Source organism: Typopeltis vanoorti, chromosome 22 (assembly GCF_054136105.1).
Source record: "Typopeltis vanoorti isolate ZY-2024b chromosome 22, IOZ_Tvanoo_1.0, whole genome shotgun sequence".
Lineage (NCBI taxonomy): Eukaryota > Metazoa > Arthropoda > Arachnida > Uropygi > Thelyphonidae > Typopeltis > Typopeltis vanoorti.
The window spans coordinates 66,612,101-66,633,690 of NC_143570.1; the positions used below are offsets into that span (position 1 = coordinate 66,612,101).

Sequence of the window (21,590 nt, forward strand, 5' to 3'; positions counted from 1 at the left end):
TAACGTTTAAATTCATTTTGACCGCTTACCACTCCACGCGCCGTGTGCAGCTGATACCGCCTGGGGTAATCTTTTATTCCGTAGATGTGCCCTTGTACTTTGACATTTTGTTCACTGTACAAAGTACTGTGAACTAATTTAAAAATTAGATAATACAATTTCATTGTATTATCTATTTTTAAAATTATTATATATTTACAAAGTATCACTGACATTAGACAATCTAGTAAGAATCCTTTCATTTCATTATTAACAATTTCCGTTCTTTGTAATAATGTGTTCTATATTTGTCCAGATACACATAACACATACTTGGATCAAGTATATTCTTTTCAGGGTTTTGCTTGTTAAATGATGATAAATGAAATTTTTAAGGGTTTCAATTAATCAAAATTTAACGCTAACACTGAACAAATATGGCTGAAGACAACTACTGAAGTCAGTCCTAGAGTCATAAAGGGTGCCAAATTGGGTATTAATCTTGTCTGTTGGGCTGACGTTCTAAGAATGCAAGCCTCCCATATTTGGGGCGGTCTCGTGCATCCAAATTTATTGAGGTTTGGAGAGTTTCTTAAAGCCTCAGCTTTAAGAAACTTTAAGAAACTGCAGTAGTAAATAGGCTTTCTTCCAATGTATTTTATAGCAGGTGTCCAAAGCATGGTCAGCAAGTCCTGAGTGACTGTAATGGTGGAAATGGATATAATCCTTATGTTCAGATATCCTGATATTAGCTGTTCTGCCTATTTGGCCATAGTAAGATAGTTTGCAACTCCAGTTTGCAAACTCTGGGTAGGTCTAGAGGAAATGGCTAGTCCTTGGGAGAGTGGATGAGAGATGCCAATTTTTTATATGGTTTGTAACAAGTTTTCAAGTCATATTTTTTTAGGATTTTTGTTAACTTTTGAAAAGTACCCTAAATATAAGGAAAAGTGATAGATTTAGAGTAGTCCCTGTTGTGGAGGGGGGGGGGGGGTTGAGGTTAATCCTAAAAAATGGGGGTACTCCTAAACACTACATCAGTTTATATTTATATACTTTATTGAAGAAACATGATGCAAGAGAGTACAAAAATTACAGAACTATAGCACTGATTTCTCATGCAAGTAAAGTCTTACTTAAGATCATTCAGAAAAGACTCGAACCATTGATGAAGAGAAAAATACCAGATGAACAGGCAGGATTTCGAAAAGGCAGAGGAACAAGAGATTAGATCGCAAATGGTTTAAATGAATGGTTTAAATTGGCTTGAAAGCTATTCTTGTGCTGTGATCTTCAAGGAGAGCAACAATCTTAATAGATTGGGCATTAGAAAAACTAGTTGATTTTGTTCCAAAATTGCTAAATTTCTAATAAAGTCCTTAACAATTAATAGTTATTTTAGTGATAAAATATTATTAAAAAAATAAAGATTGGGCAATCTGTTAGCATCTGCCTTCAAGAACATAACATCTCTCTGTCCATGGTGATCTGTATGGTAAGTCAGGACTGGCAGACAGTGCTCTGGATATTTCCAGTTAATCCTTCATATAGGATTAACTAGAAAAAGACTGTGCTGCATAAATGCCATTATAGACCTGAGAGGCTGTTTTTAGAATCATCATGATCATTAAAATGCTTCCACAACTTCATCAGATACAGCTGCATTATACCAAAAAGCTGGGAAATCATTCTAATGTTGCATTTCTAACTTTCTATCCATATATACATATGGTTAATTTGTTTTTATCTGGCTTCTAGAAGACACTTATTAGGACATTAGTTCCTATTCAAGTGCAATTTGAATTGTTTACACAACTATCTATGTGCTCTATGTTTTCTATCTTTATAATTTGGGATGATGAAGATAAAGATCTTGCAAAACATTACTTATTTATTTATTTATTTTTATTTATCATATTCTGGTATGTGTAATGAATCACTTATGGATGTTATAAATATCTGTCATTTTATTTGTGGTGATAATATTTGTTTGAACTTTTTGAGAGCTAAAAATGAGTGACATATGCAGAATCTTGGTTCCAGAGATTGTTAGTTTTTTGGAATAACTGGTGATACAGTTTCAGGGTCAGATAATCAGTAAAACTACAAAGAATATACATATACCTCTGATTAACTGGTTTTCATTTAATTAATTAGTTTATTTATTTTTATATCTTACTCACACATGAATGATCACAAGACCTATAGTATATCAATGCTGTGTGGGCAAGAGGGTAAAAATCATGGTGAAATCTGTTTGCATGTTTTTTTGAACATCTAAAGGTTGTATTCTTTGGGAAAGGCAGAGTGAGGATGGCTGTTCAAAAGAACAGAATTAGATGGAATGAAAGAGGAAACAGAGAAATTGGTTAATCGAGTTTTGAGCTGCACTGTAATTGGGTGTTGGTTAGCAGCAGCTCTTGTTCTTATGATTTTGGAGGGAAAGCAGAAGAATAATAATTCCCAGTTTCAGCAATGCATTGTCCATAAAAATATCTATAGAACTGATATATGGTTGAAACTGAACATATATGAGAAGTTGAAGCATATCTGTGACAGGGAGATTATAGTTAATAGAATTGTCCTCTTCTAGATAATATTAGGTAATAATCATATTTTCATTGCACAGCCACAGATGTGTGAGCAGTGTTCTGTGGTTGGGAAAATTTGGGATTTGGGATTTATTGTGAGTCAACAACTTTAGAAGTGTGAAATAGTGTCTTGAGTGGAAAAGTACATCAAACATTTTGGCAGTTGCAGAAGATATGGATGATATGTGTTTGTACCAAGAACAGTTGGAGGTGTAGGTCAGTCCAAGAAGGGAAATATGTTTTGGATATCAGGTTATTATTGAAGGTTAGGCAAAGGGATGTGGACTCTTTTGTACAAGAGATCAGACAGACTGGGTTTTAGTACACTGCTTTCCATAAATTAAGGAACAAGGAGAAAAAAAAAGAAACAAAGCTTTTTTCGGCTTTGAAATGATGTTGGATTTAATATCCACTTAATTTATTTAAAAGAAACAAAGTATGATATGAGATGTGAAAAAACCATCCCAAAAAACTGTATATAAATAGCTTAATTCAGTAAAGTAATGAATGGGTACCTGAGGACAATAGTCAAAAACAAAAGGTTAAAATGAGATTGTCAAAGTGCCTCAATAAGGAATGCAGTCACCCCTCACAATAGTACAGTGCTCACAGTGATGTTTCATTCATTTTATAATGGTGTCCAGCAGCCAGGAACTCAGCTGGTAAAAACAGCCATTGCTCCTTCAGTGTTCTCCTAAGTCCCTTATGGTTTTAGAGATGGGGTTGAAAGTAGCAACATATTTACATAGAGTATCTCAGACATGCTCAATAAGATTAAGGTCAGAAGATCTTACTCTAATTAAAACCAGAACTGCTTTTAAACCGTATTAAATTGTGAATTGAAGAATTACATAGAAATTTTATAAAACTCACTCATTATGTTGAAATAATTTGTAAAATTCAAAATGCATAAGAACCACAACCACTAGCTGCATTTATGTATTTAAATGGATGGAACAAACAGAGAATAAATATTATTATTATTTAACTTCCATGGAGTCAAAAGACTCATCATGGGAGGTATCACTGTTATACCCACAGTTTATCTTACCATGTTTTAAATATGTTCACTGTTTCTGCGCTCACTGCACTCTTGGGCAATGTATCCCAATCATTCGCCACTTGCCATGCAAAAAAACCTGCCCCTGATCCCCTTGCTCATGCTCTCCTTATATAGCTTTTAGAGATGGAAGCCATATAAGGAGAGTGTGAGCAAGTGTGTGTGAGAGAGATTACTGTCTTCCTGTCTTCATCCACTCTATGCAAAATCTCTCCCACATTAATCTGGTAATAACCCCTTAACAGCTTATATGTCTCGATATATCCCCTCTCCTCCTCCTGTCCACCAGTTTCTACAAATTGCATTTTCTCATACTCAACATTCTAGAGACCAGAAACCATCTTAGTCAATCATCTCTAGACCTTTTCCAATACATCTTCATGTTTTTGAAAACAAGGTGACCAAATCTGTGCACAGTGAATGATTTGTGAACTATTTCATTCTTGAGAATGATGTCACATTCACAAGAATGAAATATCTTTATAAATTGCTCATTAAATACCTCAAGTATATCTTCTGCAGTGGCTATCATTCCTCCATTTTCACCAATCAGTGTCATCCTTCTATAATCAGTCTTTCTTCTACTGGTCACTTACCAAAAAAATTCACTAGGATTTTTTTTAGCTGCATTAGCTAATTGCTGCTTGTACTGCAATTTTGCTACCCTTATCAAGCATGGCACCTTCCATGCCTACTCTTTGTACTTCTCATGCAATTGGTTGTTATAACCACTCATTTTGTGCTTCTTCCATAATACCTTCTTCCAGATTGCGTATGTTAGCTATTGATTTATCCATTTTGCACAAAATAGTTCTTGAGTAGGGCCCAAGAAGCAGTGACGTTCTTTTAATCCAGTTCCTCATTCCAAGTTATTGTCACAAGCTGTTTCCTGAACTTTTCATAATTACCAGTCTTATCAGTCACTGTATTTGTTTCTTTCCTTATCGCTCTAAATGTATTTTTGTTATTCTTGCTCTGTTAATCTTTATTAACAGAGCAAGAATCTCTCTTTCTCTCCTATTAATCACTTATCTCTTCGTTTCTCACTCTAATATAGTGTGTATCGAACAGAAGTCCTCAAATGACTGGCCACCCTGCCAGAGGTGAACATCGTGTTCACCTCTACCTCACACCATATTGCTTCAAAACATCATATTATTATTTTGAAAATCACATAAAGAAAAATACGAGAGCTTGTCTTTGGTAGACTGTCACAGAAGGAAGTTACTGCCATGAAGAAATGGGTGAATTGAGTTGAATAAGTCTAGGGCTTTTGTTACAAATAAGTATAATACATCATATTTTTAGTGACCGCAGAACTTCCAGCTCATAATATCTTGTTTCAGTCATTTTTATTGACTCATAAGGCTATGACAATATAATAAAAAAAAAAATAATATAAAATGAAGAAAGAAAATAAAAGTTCAAAATATTTTGGGTGTGTTTTCGTATCAATACTGAGGTGGTTTTGAGTTAACAAGGAAAGGGAATAAAGGCTGGTGCACCCTGTGATGTTATTAATGTGAACTAAGGTACCTTATCAAAATTTTATTAAGACACATGAATAACATCCTGGTGTTCATGGACAGCCTTTATTCTCTTTCTCTAGTAAACTCAGAACCACATAATTCTTCTTCTTATACCTAGTCTAGTCATAAATATTATTACAACTTGAACAGTGCATAAATCTTTGATCTATCAGTAAATCATTTACAGCTTTCAGCACATGCAAACCACATGCATAATGTGCATATAGTAGTGCTCAATGTTCAAAATGTCCCCCTTTTGCCTTCACACACAAACTCAAAATTCTTGAGGCCACATACTGATGGTGGCATGCTCAACATCCAACAGCAACACTGCTTGCTCCGACCACAGAAATGTCTAAAGGATTCAGATCAGATGGTAATTTGTGGTCGAGCACATTTGTATGGTTAAAGGATCACAAACCACTGTTGTGTGGTCCTCGCCTTGTGTGCAGGAACTGAGTCTTGTTGGAAGGTCTACTGCCTACCTTGAACAAAGGCATTGTTCAGGGACTGAGGTTTCAGCATGGTGTTTTGATATACTTTGGTAGAGGTTTTGATCCCTTCTTCACAGATATGAAACTTGGATACCCTCCCCCGATACATTAACCTCTCCCCACTAAACTATCAGTGATATAGGGTGATGACCTCTTTGAATCTTGAGTACTATGGCACATGCTATGCGACCATCCTAGGCATATACCCGATCATTTTGGCAGTCAAATGACTCTTCATTAGTGAAAAACTTCTCATCTGTGAAGAGGATATTTTTGTGTCTGTTGTTCATGTACCACTACTGGAGAAATGCCTTTGATTTTATCAACCTCTACCACAAAAGTTGTGTTAGTATGTGTCCAGTAGAACGACAATAGATTCCTATCCCCAGGTCATCATTTGACTCATGTGACATCATTCTCTGTGAAGCATTTATCTCTCGCGACATCACTTTGTGTTCTCACAGGATTATAGCAGAAGTGTGCTATATATTTATATTTATAATTAAATATAAATAGTCGTGGAATCCTGTGTCAGACAGATAATTCAGTTTAATTGTTTTAAAGTAATATCTGTGTAATTTTTTATACTTTGTTGTAACTCATTCTTTTAGGATAATTCACAACTTAACAGAAATGGGAATTTTATTCCTTTTTTTAAATTTTTTTAAAAATAATTTAAAAAAAAAATTTTTATTTGTAGTTCAATATTCGTGTTCTCACAGAATTAACAGCAGAATTTTCCAAACTTATGCCAGAGGAACCAAAGGTTAGTACTGAACAGTGATAATTTAGATATTTTCATTTTTTTTTTCTGTCTTTCATCATTAAGGTAATCTTGTATGTTTTTAAAATAATATTTGAGAGAAAACTGACTCAAATGTGTTGTTTTCACTCTGTATTTAGTCACGTGTATTATCCCTGTATTCAGTCAGACTGTATCCAAAAAACAGCAGTCAAAAATAACTCTTGCAATAATACTTCTGTATGTTCCTTTTTGTGCAGTTACCACGTAAATTCATTGCTGCATTCTGTTTATTCTTTTGAGAAATATAACAGAATATAGTGTATTCTGATATATGTTAGTTCAGAAAATAACATCTAGCCAAGCATAAAATGTTTAGATGGAATTTATTTAGACATCATCCAGAAATCCATCATGAATGCAGTCTATGATTTGTATATGATTAGAGCATATACCATGTTTTGTCTCCAGAGCATTATTTCTGTCTCTCCTTCTCTTCTCCATTCATTGTGAGTGATAACTTACAAGGGCATGCTAGACATACCTAGAGATCCAAAACCTACTCTAGTCTGAGAGTACATCAGTAAACATGTTGGTGCCTCAGGCTTGTCATCCGATAGTACATGGGCCGAAACCTGTCAGTAATGAGTCAGTTTCATGGGCAACTGAAGCATACTCTTCTATGGTTATTCTCTTTATAGTTGACATCTCCAAGACTCTATTTCCTTTCCCTGCATGTCCACACTCTCTCTCCTTCCATGTAACCATAACTGAAGAACCAATAATGAAAAGTAGATCACACACAACAAATCTCCCTCAAAAAAGAGTCCTAACAAAATAATACCAAGTACAGCATGCATGTAATAATAATAAAAAAAAAAAAAAAAGCTTTTGCATATCCTTTACCTACATCTGTGATTTAAATGACAGTCTCCTCACTTATAGTCATCCAGAGCAAACCTTCTATTTTTGATAGAGAAACAAACTGCAGCTACATCACCTACTGTCGACCTTCAGTGTACAAAAATTACAAACTTCACAATTCCTTTTGCAACAAGGGTGGCACCCATGCCTTCATGACATGTAACACTGCTTGCCAGAGAATGGCTAATTTAGAATCTCTTGCTTTTCACCTCCTCTGGCTCAAGGTTGATTCACCCATTTTGTAACATTCATCATGTATTAACCAGTATCCCAACTCCAAAAACCACTTTGCCCTGATTATCTTCCTCTCTATGAAGCTCTACCAAGTCTACTTGTATGCAATTTGATATTTAATAAACATGTTTTTTCTATGTAAGCCTAAGTTTGTCTGAGCATGAGACTAATTTTACCACTCGCAAACATTCGGACTTATGAATAAGGGGAAATTAAGGGAAGTTTAGAAAGTTAAGGCCATGACTGCAATGTTGAAATTTCTACAGGCACTTAATACTTTAACAAGATTAGGTAATACTTGAACTCTGGGAAGGTTTCTTTGAGCAAGAATTCCTCTGTTCTAGGACTCTGACTGGCACAGCTAAATCAAACAAATTTTGTCAGAGTTCTGAAAGGAGAAACGGAAAAAAGTAACAACATAGCACCTCCCTCAATGAGTCCCTGACTCTCTGGAGCTCTCTCTTAATAATAATAATAATCTATAGTGTAAATGGGGCATTATATCAAGCAATAAATAGTCTCTCTGTAAGCTGTAAATCAGCAGTTAGAATTAAAGGAAGTACAGGAAGATGGTTTGAGGTAAAATCAGTTGTGCGACAAGGGTGCACATTATCTACACTGATATTTATTATCTATATGGATCACATTATGAAGGAAAGTGATATTAAATCTGATATCAAATTTGGTGATGTTAATCTTAGCTGTGTACTATATGCAGATGATGTTATACTTCTAAATAAATCCGCTACAAGTCTGCAAGATTCTCTGACTAAATTGAATAGCTGTTGTAATAGATATGGTATGAAAATCAGCAATAAAAAGACAAAGACATTGAAAATAGGCAGAAACATTGAAAATATCAATTGTATCCTGAGTGGTAAATCTATAGAACAAGTAAAATGTTTCAGCTATTTAGGCACAACACTTAGTGAAGATGGTAAATTAAATATGGAAATAGCCAATAGAATTAGAAAAGCTGGTATGGTAGAAAGTCAGTTGAATAAATTTATATGGAATAAAAAAAAAAAAAAATTAATCAAAACACTAAATTAGCTGTATGCAAGGCAGTTTCCAAACCAGTTTTGATTTATGGATCCAAGAGCTGGGTTAGAAATAAAATACTTGATCAAAGACTGGAGATCACTGATATGAAAGTCATGAGAAAGATTAGTGGAGCGAACAGATGGCATCATTGGCAGTATGGCATTAGGAAAGAACTTGCCATTGTTAGCATTCAGGAATGTGTTAGTAAAACTAATCTCAGGTGGTATGGTCATTTGAACAGAATGGGAGAGGAACGATTAGCAAATCAAGTGTTCTTTGCTAGGTTAGCAGGAAAAGACCCAGAAGAACACCAAGATGTAGATGGATTGATACAGTAAAAAACACCTTAAAAGACAGAAATATAACATTTGATAATATTGGATTAATTTGGAGGAAAATTATTAATCAGAAGTTAGTAATGGTGTAACTTTTTCATGTAGTACTATCATAATTATCCAGTACACCACATGAAGGTACATATAAGGAATTTGATGATAATGATGATTAAAAGATTTTATAATTGTTTATATCTTTTTTAATTTCTAAAGGTATATTAATTATATTTTAATCTGCATTAATCAGATTGATTACTACTGGTATATGACTGGCATGTGTAAGGGAAAGAGTAGGCATGCTAAAGAATTTGTGGCAGTTAAATAAATATCCATTAATTACAGTTTCAGTAGTTGTATTATAGGTGGTGTAATGCGTTGCTCTTATTAATTCTTATAATTATTAATTAATTCATTATGTGACACCTCCAAGGAGTCCAAGTACTTATCGTGGGTGGGCACTCTACTCCACTATACACAGCTCACCATCTTTCTTACTTAATCCTCCACTTACTACTACTACTACAACTTCACAATAGTTTTATTATTAACTAGTAATAAAACAATTTATTGCTAATTAATTATTTTTCATAAAATAAGCCACTCCCCACTATTTTTCCAAATTAATTCCTTCATAAAGTTGGTCAATTGGTAGGAACTCTGCTACTAATGACTCGCAAAAAGTTAAGCAAGTTTAAGAGTGGTTAGTAGTTGGAAGGGGATCAAACATTCTTCCTTTTCTTCTTATATGTATTTTCAGATGATGGCCTTGCTCGAGATACTTAACACTCACTGTTACTAAATTACAGAGAGAGAGAGCAACACTTTCATTTCTGGGTGGGACAATAAAGCAGTTTATGCATGCTGGCAGCTAATTAATATAGATCCAAACCCAAATGTAATGGGTGTAGATTTCCCAATCAGTAGGCCAGTATTTTCTAATCAATAATCCTGTTGCTGCTTGCTCTAGCAAGTCAAGGCTGTAGTGAGTCTGAGGATAGCAGCATGCACTGTTAAAGCCACATTTGGGTTGGGTTCTGGGCATATCTCTGTGCAAGTTATATGCACAAATTTGGCATGCCCCCTGCTCTGTACATTTCCAGCATTTAATCAGCTACGAAAGATAAACTAAATGCCTATATTGGTATAACTGCTAATATAAAAAAATCTCCAAGAAATAAACAGTTGGCACATCAATACAAAATTTAATATTGTATACTACCATTCATAGGTATCAAAACCTGATATTCTATTTTTAACTAAACTACAACTGGCATCCTTCGTGAATACATTTCATCTAAGTAAATACCACTTCTTCCGTGAGCAACGTGAACGTTTATCAAATCCGGTACAGGCATTCCTTGTCAAACATTATCAAACTTTAAATCCCTGCATTACGCGTTGTTCTGCTTCAGTATAGATGTGTAACTTTAAAGAAATTGAAGACAAAAACTTTAACTTACATGAAATCAATTTATTAGGCAAAAATGTTTGCTAAAGTATCAAAGGCAATAACAACAATGGAACACAAAATAAATTACAATAAAAGAATCAGTTTTAAAAAGTGCCACTACAGCATCACTAGGACAACGGACGCTCAGTAAATTCACATTTAAATAAAAAAAGGTAAGGTAATAATCAGGAATTTGCATAAAATTTTATAATAATTTTAAAATAATAATAATATTTCCCATAAATGGGAAAAACCAAAGGCCATCAGATTTTTTTAAGTTCAGTCAGTGTAGATAGGTCTCTCAGCGCTCCTTGTATAACTGTTCTATAAGGAATCTACATCTATGTAAAAGTTAAGGTCCCCCCCCCAAACAATGCTATGTTTTCTTAACAGATGGAGGCAGATCTGCCAAAGTAAGACAAACCATAGGAACAGGGGATCTGGTAGACACCTTGAAGGCCAAGTGGAGAAGGCTTGTCTTTAAGTGAAGACAGGTAAGTTAAAATCTTCCTGACAGGATGTAGGAGTAATATTAAGATTTCTTAAAACTTTAGCAGTAGTTCAGAAATTCCTTTTATCCACTGGAGTGGAATCTGGGCAATATCTTTAAGAGATCTAGAGACTTATGCATAAAGCTGTTAAAGGCTTTCTTGATAAACGATTCATTTAAACCACTTTTGATAAAATCAGATTTGATAAAATTTAATTCTTGCTGTAAAAAGTCTTCAATACAACATATACTATGAGCACAATGCAATAATGCTTCCAACTTTTTGAGTGGTATAATGATGAGAAGTAGCATGGATAACGATCAGTGTGAGTTTTATTTTTAAAAACTGAAAATTGTCACTACCATCTAGTTGATGAAGAACTAAAATATCTAAAAAGGATAGTTGATTTCTCCCCCCCCCCCCCCCATCTTCTAAGGTAAACCAAATTTTCAGGTGAAGCACATTTATTTTTGAAATACAGTAGAATCCGCTTATTGTGATTGCGGATAATATTATCAGTCGGTTATTGTTATCAAAATCGGTCAGTCCCAAAACACGCTATTTAAAATGAATTAAAAATAATTAGTCTATTATAAACAAAGTTCCGGTTATTGTTATCAAAATTCGAATGTCTGGCCATTTGCATATCAGAATTCTAAGAAATACGGGTTAATCAGTAAAAAATTTGACAAAGAACATGTCAAATTTTTTACCGATTGTCGAAACCTGATTTTTTTGTTAATCTTAATCTTCCATAAAACTTAAATCTTCCAGGCAAATGCAGGGGGGGGGTATAAATACAGCCTAATTGTGATTTTTCAAGGTTATTTTCATGCTCTCTTTCAGTAAGTGAATTTGACTTAAAGTACTTGTTAAAACAGTCCTTAGCATTATGGCAGAAGCAAGTAAAAAACGTAAAGATTTATCTTTTTAAGAAAAGCAAAGAATTTTGGAGTGATAAGTTGCTCAAAATGAATCAGGATAGTGTGGCTGTACATTTAAAAATTTTACAACCACTCTCGTGTAAGATCTTGAAAAACAGATCAAACATTGAAACTTCAGCTCTTACTAATGAGAACATGGATCGGAGGAGAGCGAGCCCAATCTGTTAAGGATACTCAAGTTGAATTAGAATTAAAAATTTGGTTTAGTAATGTTCGTGAAAAGAATGCTTCAATTAATGAGCTTTATGTGTCAAAAAAGCAGAACTTGCGAAAACAATGGGCAAAGAAAATTTCACCACAACTGATGGATGGTTTAACAGGTGAAAAAAGTGAGAGAATATTGTGTACAAGTGTATTCATGGTGAAGAAAAAAGTGCTGATATTTTATCAGCTGATGCATGGATTAAGATCGAGTCACCAAAAATTATTGCTGAATATTCTCCTGAGGATATTTACAATGCAGACAAAACAGGACACTATTTTCGTGCAATGCCTGAGCATCCTTTTTTTGTTTAAAAACGAAAGTACTAAAGGATTTAAATCTTCAAAAGAGCCAGTGACAATTCTTTGTTATGCTAATATGAAAGGTGAGAAACGAGAGCATCTAATGATTGGAAAAAGTAAAAATCCTTGGTGTTTTAAAGGTGTTAAAAGTTTTCCTGTTGACTACTGTTCTAGTGCAAATGTTTTAGTGACTAATGACATTTTCAACAATTGGTTAGTTAAGTGGTATCTTAAATTAAAATGAAAAATTGTCTTGTTAGTAGGCAACTGCACTGCACACAAACAATTTATCGTTAGAGAACATCAAGGTAATCTTCTTGCCTTCGAACACTACATCATTAATTCAACCATGTGACCAAGGCATAATATGAGCTTTTAAAGCTTACTATTGCAGATAAGTTTGTACAAGAATTATAACTGAACTTGATTATATAAAAGACCAATCTGATGCAAGTGCAATTACAAAAAAGATTTCCTTTCTTGATGCATTTCATTGGTAGCGATGTCACGGAAGCAAGTCTCAGAGAAGACTACTGAAAACTGCTTCCATAAAAAAGGTGGATTTTCAAGACAAACTCTGAAACTCCTTCTTACAAAGAATTTGAATATCTTACAAATGAAATTTTTGATAAAACTCCAGACCGCGTGTCAAAAGAAGAATTTGAAAATTGGTTGGATATTGATAACAACATTGAAGTGGTGGCTACAATAACAGTGTCGGAAATATGTCAAGCTGCTTCCGATGAGAACTTTAAACTAATAGAAGAAAGTGAACCTAATACAAGTATAGAAGAACAAATTTTAGAAGCTCCTCCAACCAATGCCCAGATGCAAGAAGCTCTATGAATACTTTGACATAGAGTGACAAACTTCAAAAGGCATTATGAGTATGAGCAATTTATTCATGAACTACTATATTCAAAGACACAGTAGACAACACTAGATAAGTTTTTAAAACAAATTTTATGTTTTGCTTATTAAAAATTGTTTATAACAATAAATTAAATAATGTTCATAACAATAAATTGAAATAAATGATGCAGTTTTTTATATCCCTTGTTTAATGTTATCAGCCAGTTATTGTTATCAAAAAGCGACTGTCCCAAAGTGTTAACAATAAGCAGATTTTTAAACTACTGTAATAGTTTGAAATCCAATGATGAACCTTTCCATATTGTTAAATTCCTCTTTTACACCATTTGTCTTCATTATTTTGTGTTTCACTATTGCTATTATACCGAAGATGCTATTGATACTTAGGCAAAAATTTACAGCTAATAAATTTATTTCACACGATTCTAAATTTCCATCTTTAATTTTTTTTTTTTTTGGGGGTGGGGGTGGGGGTGGGAATCTGCTCTGTCTCAAGATTTCTTTATCTCATTGTATAGCTGTGCTATACAATGCATTTGCTGCCTTTATCACTCTCACACTTAGACAACCATGATAGCCTCTTTCACTGCTTATCTCTTAACTATTAAATTATTTAAGGAATTCATAACGTATACTGGAACATTAATTAAAAGAAATTTTAATAAACAATTCTTGTATTTTGCCAACGTCACATTGCCATCTTCATGGGAACATACAAATATGACACGTGCACGCAGGCACTACAAAAAGCAAATGAGGGAGAAGATAAGAAACTATTGTTGTTCTTAAAGTCGTAATGGTACTCCCTAGCCGACTATATTTGGTTGTCTTAGCCTTTGAGCTGATGTTCTCATGATGTAAGTCTCCCAAATTTGGGGCAGTCTCATGCACCCAGATTTGTTGAGGTTTGGAACGTTTTTTAGAGCTGAGGTAGATTCTATGAATAATCTTTACCAACATGGAAACAAGCATCTATCCAGCTTAAAAACAGGGATAAATTTCAACTGTTGCACTACTGTCTCATTGCCCTTCCCTCAGAACTCTCACAAGTGATAGAAAATCCCCAAATCACTAATGGATTCTGCCATTTTAATTCCACAGCAGTCCTCCTTACTGACCATATCCTTCTTTGTGCTTGGCCCATTTTAACCTTTTGTTTGGCAAATGGGGAAATCACACCAAAAAAAATTTTTTTTTGAATAATTAGATACAACATGAACCAGTAGGTAAGAAAAGTGACTTAAAAAATTTATTATATTTTTTAGTAATTATGCAATGTTGCTCTGAAGCAGTGGTGAACTGTCAGGGGCTCGTGCGAGCCCTTTGTTAAATTTTTCTCAAATTTGCGAGCCCCTTGTTCTTCTTGTTTAATAATCTTGTTGAACTAGAAAATACCATCATGGAATATATACGTGCTACTTTAAATTCATATGGATTTTTTGATAACTATATAAAAAATCATTTCATTGCATTTTGTTCTGATGGAACTAGTGTAATGTTAGGAACTAAATCAGATGTTGCAATCAAACTTCTACAAAAATTTCCCAACGTTGTGATTTGGCATTGCGCTCATCGTTTACACTTAGCATTAGACGATTCGATAAAAAAAAACATTAAAGAAATAAATCATTTTGAAATATTTATGGATAAATTATATGCTTTTTATCATCAATCACCAAAAAATCCACGAGAATTAAATATGATTGCAAAAGACCTTGATATCTAAAATTTAAAGATCGGCCATGTGCTTGGATCACAATAGGCAGCTTGCAGTTTACGAACGGTTCTTGCTTTGTGGAGAAATTACCCAGCTTTATGCAAGCATTTTGCATCGAACGATAAATATAAGGGCTTTTTAAAGCGACATCTCAATTTGGAATGTTTAAAAGATCTAGCATTAATGATTGATATCCTACAGGAACTATTATATCTGTCAGAAGCTCTACAAAGTCACAATATAAGTATTATAAGGGCTAAGTTAGGCCTTTTTTTTTTTTTTTTCCCCTGCTCGACGAAGCGAGCCCTTTCTTAAAATTTCCATAGCTCACCACTGCTCTTGAAGCAATATTGCCCAGATTTAAAATGACAATTGCTGAATGTGTCTGACAGCATAATTTCATTTCTTTGCATGAAAAGCAATGAAATAATTTCTTGTAAGCACAGAACTAAATTAATTTGTACATTTTGCAGTTGAAAATCCATTTTTGCAATGCCGGCATTGACCTTTTGCTCCACAAATTGACCAGTGATCCATACAATCATGCCATACATCCTGTATGGGTATTGGCAAAGCTGCCTACTGATGGTCTTCCTGGCTTTCTTTTATTTGCATGCATCAGTGCATCTGCGATGTGACGTGCCTCAATTGCTTTAGCAGGGTCTTTTGGTCTCCCATTTATCTTCAATAAAGTAGCTGAGAGTTCACTATGCAGAGGTCAAGCAAATATCCAAAAATCCATATATCCAAAAGGTAGGTGTGACATGGATGAATAAAGAGATTAAGCATGCGATATACAGAGAAAGAGGGCATTGTGGAGGCAGCATAAGAGAAGTGGAAATAACCAATTTCATGAGGTCTACAAAGACCAGGCAAGGTGGGTGACTTAGTTGGTGAGGGTAGCTAAAGAGAGGTATGAACAGCAGTTAGCTAATGAAGCCAAAAAGAATCCTAAGGAGTTCTTTCAATATGTAGCCAGCAAAAGAAAGAATGACTATGGAAGGATGACATTGATAGGAGAAAATGTTATAAAGACAGCTGTTGCAGAATGTGTGGTGGAGATACTTAATGAACAATTCATAAACGTCTTCTAGTCTTGTAAATGTGACTTCATAGAGAAATTGAGAGCAGTAGATGATGGGGAAGAGAGACTGACTGTAAGTGAGCAGGAGGTGTATGGGGAGTCAAGTAAACGATGTTAATAAGGCTGTGGGACTATAATATATCACCATGTATTCTGAAGGAATGTGCCAGGGAGTTGACACCTGTCTTGACATATTTTTTAACACGAGTCTTGCACTCGGTCAAGTCCCCAAGGAGTGGAAGGAGGGCAAGATTGTGCCACTTCATAAAGGAGGTGATTGAACTCAAGCAGCAAACTATAGCCCTATCTGTGTGTCAGGTGTTGTGGTTAAGTTGTTGGAGAAGCTTGTGAGAACTAGGATCCAGAGTTGGGTTGACAGTAATGGTATTATCTTTGATGGACAGCATGGATTTGCTAAAGGGAGGTCATGTTTTAGTAATCTACTTATTACAATAAAGTGACTGCTTCCTTGGACAGAGGAGAAGGATACACAGTAATATACTTGGATTTTGCAAAGGCTTTTGATAGAGTGCCTCATGATAAATTGATAGTCAAACTAGAGCAGATGGGATTGGATATTAGATTAGTGCATTGGATTGGAGACTGGCTATCTGATAGGTATCAACAAGTTGTGTATGGGGGAGCGATATCCAGGAAAAGGAAAGTCACTAGTGGAGTGCCTCAAGGATCTGTTTTGGGGCCATTACTGTTTAACTTGTAGATTAACGATATAGGTGAAGATTTGGATGGAGATGTAAATGAACCATGAAGAGTAGTGAAGATGTTGTGGCCTTACAAGAAAACTTGAATAAATTGAGTGATTGGGCACAGAAATGGAGATGTGAATTCAATGTTGCAAAATGTAAGGTTTTAAAATTTGGAAAACAAAGATGGGATGTGGAATTTATGCTTGGTGAGGATATATTGTTGGGGGTGGTAGTGGATATGGATCTGAAATTAAGGGGACACATAGCCAAAATTGTGAAGACAACACAAAGGCTTCTGGGAGGGAATGATGTGGAACACATTGACTTGTAGAAGTAGGGAGATTCTTGTTCCATTGTATAAGGCTTTGATTAGGCCACACATGGACTATTGTGCCCAGATTTGGTCACCTGGTTTTCAGAAGGATGAAGAGATGTTGGAAAGGGTCCAAAGGTGATTGACTAAGGTAGTTTCTGACCTCTGGAATGTCGAGTATGAGGAAAGATTGATAAGATGTAATTTGCAGAGTCTTGTGGACAGGAGAAAGAGGGGAGATATGATAGAGACCTACAAGTTGGTAAGGGGTTGTTATAGGATCAATGCTGGAGAAGTTCTACAGAAAATAGTGGGAGATCAGGAGAGAACCAGATGTCATCCCTGGAAACTGCATAAAGAGGGTGTGAGTAGGGGAGTGAGAGGCAGGTTTATTTTGTGCAGAGTTGTAAATGATCGGAATGCCTTGCCTGAGAGTGTGGTGTTTGCAAGGAATTTGAATGTGTTCAAGGCACGGTATGATGAGCTGTGTGTGTGTGTGTGTGATAAAAGGACCTCCCAGATGAGTCTTTGACTCCATGAGGTCTTGGGGTAACAATAATAATAATAATAAATCCTTAGATATCAGCGATACCCTATAGAGTTCAATTAGCATTCCAGAGAAATCAACTGCACCCTTGTGTTAATTGTATTGTTGACAATGTTTGGTTACTTCACATCAGATTTCTTCTTTTCTTCATTGTTCCATTGTTTTACAGATTTCACTAACTGAACATTCCACAAAATGTACTTACCAGACATATCACTTTGTTGTCAACCCATCTGCATTTTCGTGCAAGGTCTGGCAAAGTATAATCACAACTTGTCCTCCAATTCTAATTTTTTTTTCTTCATCTGATAGATCTGTATAAATGATATCTGATGCTCTAGCCATACAAAAATTTGGAATCCCTGTTTATGTGGTTTCTTTTGAATATACTATCTTAAGTTGCCTGAATGAGTACCTTTATAAGGAACCATCAGTTCATCAATGGAATTCTCCATTTCTTTTGGCAATTTATGACAGTTTTTTTTTTACAATCATGTCAATCACTTGTCTGATTTTTGCTAGATGATCTTCAGAATGAGAAATCTTATCATTATCAGCAAAATGCAGGTATCTTGGTTGTTTTTGAAAATGTTTGAGATGTATAAAGCTTGCAATTTTCTAATAGGATGTAGATGATGCCCAGAAGTGTATGAAGGCATGGTAACAACTCCCATGTATAGCAATATGCCAAAGTTTTATTTGTGTTGTATCAACAGATGTTGATGTGTGTTGTACATAATACAGATTTGTTTGATCAACAAGAAGCGATATGACATTTGAATCAAAAAGTCTTTTGAAATATTGCAATAATGTTAAGGCCTCACATTCATCAGGGCTTTCTGGCATTACATTACACTCGATATAATCAAAGTCTTTCTTTAGCCATCTGAATGTTTGTGTTTGATTTTCGTCTGCTAGACCTACTATTTGTCTGGCTACTACATTCATTTTTGGATTTTTGGTAGATGTGGATGGAATAGGACTGTCCTCAAGTTCCTGTACAATTCCAGCTTTCGATTCATCTAATTCACTATCTTCATCACACACACACACCACTAATAAACCTATTCTCTGAGAAATTAATGTTGGTATACAGTCTGGATCATTATTACTATCAATCTCAGAATCTGAATTAGCCTCGTCTGAAATATTTTGATTTGGTGGTGGCAAGACAGTTTCTCAACATATTCTTTTTCCATAAAAAGAAACATCATTAAAGGATAACTTAACTTTGTTGTTTGCTTATAACTGCAGTAGCAGGTAATCTCCCAGACAGTAAGTGTAATGGCAATGTTAACTGGAAGCAGCATTAGTAGAAAACACAATTTTCCCACTCATCTCCCTCTCATAGCAATAAAAAAAAACATTTTGAAAATGATACTCAGCTGTTTATAAACCAAGAAAATACAATAACACTAACTTTAATACACTTGCTAGATTGCAAAACAAAAAAATGGCAACGCTTCTCTTCCATTTCCCCTCTCCTTCTTTTCATCTGTTGGCAAAAACATGAATGAAAAAAGTGTCTCACTGTGTAACTATGAAGACGAATGTTGCCTGAAAACAACGACAACAGTTGGTTGAAACCCTTATTTTATTCCATGGGAATAAAACAACTGTAAAGTCATGTCACCTGAGAGTAACCTGTCAAATAAAGGGTTAAGATTTTGAGAAACTCGTAGTTGCTCTTGATATTGCCGAGGTATGTGATCATGATTTGCATTGATGTCTTCTTACTAAGCGACCATGTTACCTCCTGTCTTTAGTGATTGGCTTGTAATTTCCTCTCCAGACATTCATTTCATGTCATCAGATTTTCTTTATCAATGTTGGAGGATTCTCTACCCTCAGCCATGCCCTTCTTCCAATACATCAATGACATGCTCACTCTTAACTTCAAATCCTATTTTTAAATGTGTGGACAGACTTATGTGTTCGTCGAACATGTTGTTTATTATTTTAACGGTATAATAGAACACAGAAACTAAGTAAATAATTAATTTATTAACTTGATGCTGATATTTCGCTGGTATTATAACCAGCATCTTCAGAGCACAAAAACACTGTTTGTCACAATATGCGAGACTTTTGTGTAATTGCTGGTTATAATACCAGCGAAATATCAGCATCAAGTTAATAAATTAATTATTTACTTAGTTTCTGTGTTCTATTATACCGTTAAAATAATAAACAACAAATCCTATTTTTAGTTTTGCTGACAACAGCAGTACTCTCCATTCCATTAAATCTCAAAATTCTTCATAACCAGTGTCTCAAATATTTGAAGATATCCTGGTTTACATCTCAGTGCCATGAAAACAGTTCTCTGTTATTACCAGAAGAAAGATTGTACTTCACTCCTTCTTACTTTCAATAATCAGATTTCCAGTTCAAGATCACTTCCTTTCTTTGGCTGACTTTTAGATCAAGGTTTTCATGGTGTAAATATATTATATGTGTAGCCTCTTCTTCTTCTCAATTACTAACACTTTATAAATTTCAAATCTGACCAACCTTAGAATTGTGTATTCTAAAATTGGTCAAATTTCTGATGGTTCACCATCACAAATCTGACCAAGAATCTTCCTAAGAATTCTTGTTTATATACAAAAAAGAGGACAAGTCCACCTTCATAAGTGATCTTTCTTGTCACAGACTCCCTTGAGTCACTTTCTCATAGGTACTCTATTTCTGTGTTATGCCTGTAAACAACTTTCACAGGCATTGCTCCACTAAACTGACGAATACCATTTTTCTACTTTTGTGTAATCATGAAATTGTCGAAGGATCAACTGGTACATGTACAGTTTGACTGCAAATGTATCAAGACAAGTTTTCATCATCTTTCTTCTTTCCACCTACTTCTATTCTTTGGAACAGTCTTCCATATTTTGCAGGAATATTAAAAGAGAAACCAAACAGTATTGTAGAGGATAAACTATAAAAATTAAGAGACAAAAGTTATTTAAAATATTATCAATCTAAATATACCAAACCAGCTCTTACATTCTGTTCAAGAAATATACACAGGAAATAAAATAGCAGTCAAATTAGAACAAATATCAGAATGAAAAAAAAAAATCACCAAACTGATGGCATCAAGGGCAAAATCAGTTCTTTTTTTTTTCCCATAACCATTTGCCCATACAGGACAATTAGGTTAAAAATATTTTGACTTCTCTTGTACAGGGTCAGTTTACAAACTTAATCAGTGCTTAGTTCAAAACTTAATTCAGTCTTTTTATTATTTTTTGTCCTGGAATTCAAAAACAAACCCAGTAACTCATTTTGATGTCCAACCTATATCCCTTCTTAGTCATAATCCCTTACTGTCTTACATGACTATAATCATTACCTGATGCATTCCCACACATCTGTTACCCTCTTCTCATTAACCATCCCTCTACACAGCTGGTGTTTTTTACAGGTGTACAGGAACATGGAGGCATGTTGATAATGCCAGTTCAGCTGAATGGGCTACTGAATGGCCGTTAAGAAATAGGTTGACATGAAATACCTATGGAAAAATGAAGTGAGGAAAACTGTGCAAAAAGAGTATATGAGAGAAGATCATTTGTTAACCTGATCTGTTTCTTTTGTGGATAACATTAAGCAATATGAGGATTGTTTTTAGTCAACAACCTCAGAAGCGAGAACAGTGTTTGAAAATTGGGCAAATTCAAGCAAATTTGAAAATTGGGCAAATTTATACAGGCTTTTGATCAGGATCAAAACAGATGGATTCCATGTATTTGTGATCATAGAATTTTAAAATGAAGGATGCCTCTCTGCAGCATACTTAGGTTTTTAATTATAATCTCACACATTAGGCCTATCTATACATAGGATGTCATCAGCACATATTGCATTAATGTATTAAAGTTGCCCATCCATGGTATGTTAATACCATGGATGGGCAACTGCAGATACATGATACACATGTATAATTATGAATTTATTTAATTATATAAAAATCTTACATGCATGTTCAAATCATAAGCTTGGTGAAGTATTGCTCAAAAGAAAAC

At 34.6% G+C, this 21,590-nt stretch overlaps 1 protein-coding gene across 1 annotated transcript in view; it reads left to right on the forward strand.

The window, feature by feature from the left end:
• LOC150094469 (propionyl-CoA carboxylase alpha chain, mitochondrial-like) overlaps positions 1-21,590 on the forward strand; it is a 559,741-nt gene that overhangs the window by 511,879 nt on the left and 26,272 nt on the right. The window contains exon 21 of the mRNA XM_090412316.1: positions 6,354-6,419. Coding sequence (XP_090268442.1) covers positions 6,354-6,419 — 66 coding nt within the window. The remainder of the gene's footprint in view (positions 1-6,353; positions 6,420-21,590) is intronic.